General features: G+C 48.3%; 1 protein-coding gene and 1 pseudogene across 1 annotated transcript; one reads left to right on the top strand and one right to left on the bottom strand.

The window, feature by feature from the left end:
* Positions 1–295: 295 nt before the first annotated feature.
* On the bottom strand, positions 296–6,069 carry LOC129049991 (heterogeneous nuclear ribonucleoprotein L-like; annotated as a pseudogene).
* LOC129050336 (fascin-like) lies at positions 5,986–7,546 on the top strand. The gene is given in 1 exon segment (XM_054532337.1): positions 5,986–7,546. A coding segment is annotated over 1 exon segment (1,479 nt). The 5' UTR covers positions 5,986–6,067.
* Positions 7,547–9,133: the final 1,587 nt, after the last annotated feature.

Raw genomic sequence — 9,133 nt, 5'->3', positions numbered from 1 at the left:
ACAGTCAAGAAAACTGAAATCATGGTAATAAGTACTTTAAAGACGGAATTGGTTACCAGATGTTAGAAGGCTCTAGAAGTTCTTGAGCAGGAGTAATTATAGACATCAGTTTACCTTAAATGGGCAGAATTCAGATAGATAACAACAACAACAAAAAGAGACTGTGGAGGTTATTCATAGTGGGCTAATTTGTTTGGGAAAAATAAGTAGCTATAAGTCAGTATATTCTAGTATCTTTGAGACAACAAATATGGGAAATTATTTTTCTTTTCTTTTTTTTTCCCAGCAAGCGCTGTGTTTATTTTCCAAACAATTTTATTGAAATGTGCCAAGAGTACATGGGCAGCACAAATGTATGAACAGGAAAAAAAAATCACATGTACAACAATTTTTTAAAAGTGAAGGTTAATTTTGGGAGATATCAGTTCCCCTCTCCCTCCCCCTGCAGACTTCCAGCGTTTCCATTAAGGTTAAGCCTCTACGAACCTAGCATTAAAAAAAAAAAAAAAAAAAAAAAGGAATACAAGATCTTTTGCAAATAACAAAAACAAAAAACAAAAAATGGCATAAAGGACAGAGAAATGTCTTCCTGCTTAGATGGCACTCTTCCTAGGCACCTAATTAGGAGGCGTGCTGAGCGGTGGAGAAACACAACTTCAGAGTGTAAGGGTATGGACCATTGGGTTTTTCATCTGGTAATGGTTCAGGAAGCCCAGAGTCTCCAGGGCATCGCTCTTGGATTCCCACTCCAGCAGTCCAGAGGAGCTGCGCTCACTTTTGCTGAGAATACTTTCACAGAAGATGGCCATTTCACTCCAAGCTCATCGCAGATCTCAAAGAAGTTCTCCTCAGTCACCTCCAGTGGGGTGTTGAAGAAATGCAGCACGTTGCTGGGGTGCTGGATGCGGTTCTTGGCTGCCTGCTCTGGGGTGGAGAACCGATTGTTCTGGGATTCACTGAAGTCTTTGTAACTGCAAGACCCGTCTTCCAACCCGTATGACTGACCGGGCATGATGGCTGGCTGCTTGGAGACACAGACATTCAGCTTCTGCCCAAACATGAAGTTGTTGTTGAGGTGGGTAATGGCCCGGTCCACAGCGTAGCCATCAGCCATCTCCATCATGGTGGCCCCCGGCCTGCTTTTCATGAATTTCACCTTCTCCACATTGCCATACAAGCAGAAGACATTGATGACTCGGTCACAGTTCATCTTAAGATTGATCCAAGCCATAGACCACCAGCACAGGGCTGTGGGCTTGAGGGCCATCCTCGGGTGGTGGGGGAGGGGGTGGGGGCTGCCCATACTGGGGGCCGTAGCGACTTGGGCCCCGACGGTGAACCCCCACTGGTGGACCCATCCTTCTCCCTTCGTAGTGAGGGGTGGGGGGCCGTAGCCCTCATCATGGTAATGGCTGTGGTATCCACCGTGGGGCCCTCCATATTCTGCTGGGTGATCTCCCAGGAGAGGGTGCTGCCTCTGGCGTTTGTTGGGGTTGCTGCCAGGGTCACCTTGTCCACTGAGATTGGGGTTTGTGTAGTCCCAAGTATCCTGATCACTCTTGAACACATTCAAGCGTGTAGGCTTTGAGTATTCCATCTTCAGAGCACAACAGCCAGAATAGATATCAGCCCCATTGAGAGAGGCCTTGGCCCGCTGGGCACTTTGAACAGAGTCGAATTCCACCATCGCCTGAACTCCATTCTTCCTGAAAATGACAATTCTCTGGACAGGGCCACAAGGATTACAGATAGTGTAAAGAACATCCGTGGTGATCGAATAAATGGGGTTCAGGATGGTAAAGAGAAGCACACTGTTCACGCTCCGGGAGTCATCCGAGTCCCCGGGGCGGGAGATCTTCTGGATGGTAGAGTAGTTGACAAAAGTTGGGTAATCGGCAATGCATATTTGGTTGTCGGCTGTGTAGCTCACTGCGTTGCAAGCCCCCAACACATCTTCAAACTCCACCAGTGCTTGTCTCTTTTTAGGCATTACCACCACAGAGCTGATGGGTCCAAACTCCTGCAAGGCCTCCACAAGGTCAGTTTCCACCACACCCTCAATCAGGCCCCTGATGTGGACAACTGGGGAGGCAGGGGTTTTGTGCGGGTCATCGTAGTTCTTCCCGCCGCCGCCCGCCGCCCCGCCTCCTCCACCGCCACCGCCTCCACCACCGCCACCGCCACCGCCACCGCCTCCGTGCTGGTCGCCGGCGTTGCCAGTCTTGAGCCGCTTAGTGGTCCGGCCGCCCTCACTGCCGCCGCCCTGGTAGCGGCCACTGCCGCCTCCGCCGCCCGCCGCCGCCATCTTCACCGTCGCTCCGGACCGCCTCTGCTGCTCGTCCGGTTGCTGCCTCTGCTCCAGCCGCCGACGCCGCTTCTCCCGGGAAATTATTTTTCTAAGTTAGTTTGGTAAAGTTTAAAAGGGTTGTACTTTATCCTGTAGACAATTGAGAGTAGTTTTCTGTATTTAAGAAGGATAAATAAACTGTTCTGTGTGCAGGGCGGATTAGAAATGGAAGACATTGGAAGCAGAGAGAAGTTAAGGAAGAATGTTGACATTATCTTAAAGTGTTAAGAACCTGAATGAAACTCATTGCAAAATCATTGCCAGGGAATACATTGTAGGGCCATTGACTGACTCTAGTGGTGGATGACGACAACTCACAGAGAGAAATCTGACAATCCATGTTTAGCAGAGGGAGGGAAGCCAGAAATAGTTATTATTAAGTGCAAGACTTCAGTTTTGTTGGTTTTTTGTTTTTTACTCCCAGCAAGCTAAATTTGACAATAATGTAGCTCAATTTCTCCCAATCTCATTTTGTTAATCTCTATAATCTTGCCCCAGAAAAGCCCCAGCTCAGAAAATTCTGTATTCATTTGTCTTCATAAGATTGTAAAAATTTCAAAACTGTCTGTTTATGATAATTAGAGAAATACAAATCAAGACCACAATGAGATACCATCTTACACCAACCAGAATGACTATTACTAAAAAGTCAAAAAATAACAGATGCTGGCGAAGTTGTGAAGAAAAAGGGATGCTTATACACTGTTGGTGGGAGAGTAAATTAGTTCATCCATTGTGGAAGACAGTGTGGCAATTCCTCAAAAGCCTAAAGACAGAAATAGCATTTGACCCTGCAATCCCATTACTGGGTATATACTTAAAGGAATATAAATCATTCTATTATAAAGACACATGCATGCATATGTACACTGCAGCACTGTTCACAATAGCAAAGACATGGAATCAACTAAAATGGCACTCAGTGACACACTGGATCAAGAAAATGTGGTACATATACACCATGGAATACTACGCAACCATGAAAAAGAACAGAGATCATGTCTTTTGCAGGGAAATGGATGGAGCTGGAGGCTATTATCCTTAGCAAACTAACATAGGAACAGAAAAACACCGCATGTTCTCACTTGTAAGTGGGAGCTAAATGATGAGAACTCACATGGACACACAGAGGGGAACAACACACACTGGGGACTTTCAGAGAGAGGAGGCAGAGAGATGGGAGATCATCAGGGAAAATAACTAATGGGTGCTAGGCTTAATACCTGGATGATGAAAGAATCTGTACCACAAACCCCCATGACAAAAGTTTACCTGTGTAACAAACCTGCACTTGTACCCCTGAACCTAAAATAAAAGTTCAAAAAGGAAGCAAAAAACAAAAAAACTTTAAAGTAGCTCAATACGTTTTATATTAATGTCAACTTTAAATAATTTTTATGCACAATACGTTATGAAAATTCATTTACCTTTTTTAAAAAAAGAATGTGAAATTTTAGCAGAGTTTTCAACAACGTTATAGTTAACAAGAGAAAAGCATCCTGATGTTTTTCAAACTGGTGTTTCAATGAATTACTCTTTTTTTTTCTGAGAGGGGATCTCGCTCTGTTGCCCAGGCTGGAGTGCAGTGGCATGATCTCGGCTCACTGCAACCTCCACCTCCCAGGTTCAAGTGATTCTCCTGCCTCAGCCTTCCAGTACCAGAAGGCGTGCACCATGACACCTAGCTACATTTTGTATTTTTAGTAGAGACGGGGTTTCACCAGGTTGGCCAGGCTGGTCTCTAACTCCTGAGCTCCCAAACTGCTGGTAGTACATGCATGAGCCACCGTACCCAGCCAAAATGAACTACTCTTGTGTTCTATTCATTTGTTTTTCCTGCATTTTCATTTCATTTCACTTTGATGAACCAACAGAAATACCCGATGCAATACAGTGACAGCTTCAAAAGCTTCATGTTAACAAAGTTATCATTTCACAGTAGATAAAATAATATGTGAAAGTAATGAGAATTTAGGAATTCCTCTAAAATCAGAATTTAAAGACATACCACTTACCCTTTGTTAAAATAGCTTACAGCACAGAAGTCTTAGAAAATGGGCATTAGAGTGTCAGAAAGCTAGTCATGTTAAAAAAAACCTTTCAAATCAAGGCTAGCCACCTCATTAAATAATAAAATGAAGAAACTGCTTGTAAAACCAGTGTTCCATTTTCAATTTTAAAAAAATGTTGATAGTAAAATAACCATTAATTTAAAATATTTTTCTGCTCACTTCTAGAAGGTGACCTATTTAAGCCCCACTAAACCACTTAAGTGACCTACTTAAGCCCCACTAAAGCAAATAGCATATATTGGGATTGGATTACCAAAAGTATGCCTTCCATTTGATTGGCCATATACCTTTTTGTTTCATGCATGGATAATGGCTTTTCTCCTTCTTCAATAACCCAAAGGAAAAGCTGACATTCTAACCTGGAGCTGCACATTCAAGCTTTGACACATGCCTCTCGCTGGTTTCATCTAATGCTTATAATAAACCTGTAGAGTCAGCAACTTTAGAAAGATGGGTTGAAGAAGTGTCTTTGTCATACTTTGTATTTTTCTCTGAGGCACTTGGCAGAGTCACCTCTGGTGTTTCAAATGTGCTTGAAAGTTATCTGGCTGCCCTCTGAGAAGTTTGCATAAAACCTGCTTTACTCAAAAGCAGGCAAAATTAAGGTTTCTGTAACAAAACCATAGGCACTGCATTGAGATAGGACAAAGACCAAATATCCTGCTTCCATGTGGCAGAGAAATAATGAATAACTTGGTTCAAGAGCTCATGGAGTGGCATATCATCACGCCATTATTAATAGAGAACATTGCTAATTTCTAAAGGGGCTTAATGTCATGATTATTTTATCCTCTTCTTTCTGTTGAATTTTTAACATGTATGTCTACTGCAAAGTACACAAAGGAAATAAATTAGCACTAAAAAAAGGGCTTCTTCACAACCGCAAATTATATATATATTTCTTTCAGAACATCACTTTAGAGAGAAAATAGCAAAAATTCAGCATCATCACTTTTGTGACACTTCACTAACCAATCCAAATATAGAAAAAGAAAGAGAAATTGAGTACATTTGCATTCACTGTACATTTTTAGCTATTTGTGTAGAAGAAAAACAATTAGCTTATTTAAAAACCCTAAGGTGAGTACGCAGTTTTTAATTATTATCTTTGCTGTTGTGATTTGTATTTGTATTTTATTTATGTATAAACCCAGTATATAAACCTATGTCAAATACTTCTTTATTTTTGATACTAGTTCAAAATATTGGTGACTTTTTTAGATATGAATATCTCATATGTATCTTTTAGAAATTATCAGAGTTATAAAATAATATTTGGGAGGTAAGGAAGGCACTAGACATAAGAAACTTGTGTAGACAAATACTTTGTCACCAAAGTTGTATATTTAAAAGTCCCTATTCTTTGTCCCTTATCAATTCAAAATTAATTCATTAGAAAACAATTTTCCTCAACATTTAATCCCTAGTTGTTCATCTTTTTCACTAGTTGTATTGCATTACTCATTGCTTCATAGCTAAACTCTGTTTAAATCTGTTAACTGAAATGATTTTAAAAACCTTTTGGTGGAGCGCTGCGGAGGGCGCGTGCGGGCCGCCGCCGCCGCCGAACAAAGGAGCAGGGGCGCCCCCGCGGGGACCCGCCACCCACCTCCCGGGGCCGCACCGCGGCCTCCCGTCCACCGCCACCATGACCGCCAACGGCACAGCCGAGGCAGTGCAGATCCAGTTCGGCCTCATCAACTGCGGCAACAAGTACCTGACGGCCGAGGCATTCGGGTTCAAGGTTAACGCGTTGGCCAGCAGCCTGAAGAAGAAGCAGATCTGGACGCGGGAGCAGCACCCTGACGAGGCGGGCAGCGCGGCCGTGTGCCTGCGCAGCCACCTGGGCCGCTACCTGGCGGCGGACAAGGACGGCAACGTGACCTGCGAGCGCGAGGTGCCCGGTCCCGACTGCCGCTTCCTCATCGTGGTGCACGACGACGGCCGCTGGTCGCTGCAGTCCGAGGAGCACCGGCGCTACTTCGGAGGCACCGAGGACCGCCTGTCGTGCTTCGCGCAGACGGTGTCCCCCGCCGAGAAGCGGAGCGTGCACATCGCCATGCACCCTCAGGTCAACATCTACAGCGTCACCCGTAGGCGCTAGGCGCACCTGAGCGCGCGGCCGGCCGACGAGATCGCCGTGGACCGCGACGTGCCCTGGGGCATCGACTCGCTCATCATCCTCGCCTTCCAGGACCAGCGCTACAGCGTGCAGACCGCCGACCACCGCTTCCTGCGCCATGACGGGCGCCTGGTGACGAGCCCCGAGCCGGCCACTGGCTACACGCTGGAGTTCCGCTTCGGCAAGGTGGCCTTCCGCGACTGCGAGGGTCCTTACCTGGCGCCGTCGGGGCCCAGCAGCACGCTCAAGGCCGGCAAGGCCACCAAGGTGGGCAAGGACGAGCTCTTTGCCCTGGAGCAGAGCTGCGCCCAGGTCGTGCTGCAGGCGGCCAACGAGAGGAATGTGTCCACGCGCCAGGGTAGGGACCTGTCTGCCAATCAGGACGAGGAGACCGACCAGGAGACCTTCCAGCTGGAGATCGACCGCGACACCAAAAAGTGTGCCTTCCGTCCCCACACGGGCAAGTACTGGACGCTGACGGCCACTGGGGGCGTGCAGTCCACCGCCTCCACCCAGAATGCCAGCTGCTACTTCGACATTGAGCGGCGTGACCGGCGCATCACACTGCGGGCGTCCAATGGCAAGTTTGTGACAGCTAAGAAGAATGGGCAGCTGGCCGCCTTGGTGGAGACAGCAGGGGACTCAGAGCTCTTCTTCATGAAGCTCATCAACCGCCCCATCATCGTGTTCCGCGGGGAGCACGGCTTCATCGGCTGCCGCAAGGTCAGGGGCACCCTGGACGCCAACCGCTCCAGCTATGACGCCTTCCAGCTGGAGTTCAAGGATGGCGCCTACAACAGCAAAGCCTCCACAGGCAAATACCGGACGGTGGGCAGTGACTCCGCGGTCACCAGCAGCGGCGACCCTCCTGTGGACTTCTTCTTCGAGTTCTGCGACAACAAGGTGGCCGTCAAGGTGGGCGGGCGCTACCTGAAGGGCGACCACGCAGGAGTCCTGAAGGCCTCCGCGGAGACCGTGGACCGCGCCTGGCTCTGGCAGTACTAGGGCCCGCCCTTCCCCGCCCCTCCCCGCCCCTGCCCACGTGGCGGCTCCTTCCAACCCTCCCTGCTAACCCTTTCTCCTCCAGGTGGGCTCCCTGGGGCGGGAGGCAAGCCCCTTGCCTTTCAAACTGGAAACCCCAGAGAAAACGGTGCCCCCGCCTGTCGCCCCTATGGACTCCCCACTCTCCCCTCCGCCCGGGTTCCCTACTCCTCTCGGGTCAGCGGCTGCGGCCTGGCCCTGGGAGGGATTTCAGATGCCCCTGCTGCCCTCTTGTCTGCCATGGGGCGAGTCTGGCACCTCTTTCTTCTGACCTCAGAGGGCTCTGAGCCTTACTTCTCTGGAAGCGGCTAAGGGACGGTTGGGGGCTGGGAGCCCTGGGCGTGTAGTGTAACTGGAATCTCTTGCCCCTCCTGGCCACCTCCTCCCAGCCCCCCAGGAGCTGGGCACTTGTCCCAAGCCTGTCAGTGGCCCTCCCTGGTGCACTGTCCGGAAACCCCTGCTTGGGAAGGGAAGCCGTCGGGTGGGCTAGGACTGACCCTCGGTGTTTTTTTGGGTGGTGGCTGGAAACAGCCCCTCTCCCACGTGGCGGAGGCTCAGCCTGGCTCCCTTCTGTGGAGCGGCAGGGCGTGACAGCCACAGGGTCTGTCCGCTGCATGTTCTGCCAGGGTGGTGGTGGCAGGGGGTAGGGGTGTGGGGGCCATCTTCCTCCTGTCTCTTTCCTTTCACCCTAGCCTGACTGGAAACAGAAAATGACCAAATCAGTATTTTTTTAAATGAAATATTGTTGCTGGAGGCGTCCCAGGCAAGCCTGGCTGTAGTAGTGAGTGATCTGCGTGGGGCGTCTCAGCACCCTCCCCAGCGGGTGCATCTCAGCCCTCTCTTTCCGTCCTTCCCGTCCAGCCCCAGCCCTGGGCCTGGGCTGCGGGACGCCTAGGCCAGAGCCCCTACTGTGATTGGTGCTCCCTGGGCCTCCTGGGTGGATGAAGCCAGGCGTCACCCCCTCGGGGAGCCCTGGGGTGAGCCGCCGGGGCCCCCTGCTGCCAGCCTCCCTCGTCCCCGACATGCATCTCACTCTGGGTGTCTTGGTCTTTTATTTTTTGTAAGTGTTATTTGTATAACTCTAAACGCCCATGATAGTAGCTTCAAACTGGAAACAGTGAAATAAAATAACTCAGTCTGCAGCCTTCCCCCCACCAAAAAAACTTTTTGTCCATTTTTTACCTATTCCATTTGACATTGGTCTCATATGATATCATGATACAAAGGAAAATGACCCCACAATGATATGATTCATAATTCCACTATAAATTTCCTTGATGCTTTGAGAGTGTGATTTATTTTGCCCCCCTCCATTTTTTTTTAACTATAAAGCAAGTACATGTACAATAATGCAATTTTTTTTCCAACCCCAAATAAATAGAAACAGCTATAGGACTGAAGTTTCTAATATGAATCTTATAGTTTACTTAGCACATGCTTTAATAAAGTTTCCTCCTCAGGAAACTAGAATATTGTGTCTGGTGCAAGACTAGATGTTTTGTCAAAAACATATGTAATATTCATATAGCAGAGCTTTGGCTTTATGCCATG

The sequence above is a fragment of the Pongo abelii genome, chromosome 16 (assembly GCF_028885655.2).
Source record: "Pongo abelii isolate AG06213 chromosome 16, NHGRI_mPonAbe1-v2.0_pri, whole genome shotgun sequence".
Classification (NCBI taxonomy): Eukaryota; Metazoa; Chordata; class Mammalia; order Primates; family Hominidae; genus Pongo; species Pongo abelii.
Note: the sequence above shows the minus strand (reverse complement) of the source record. Positions and strands in the feature narration are given on the sequence as shown.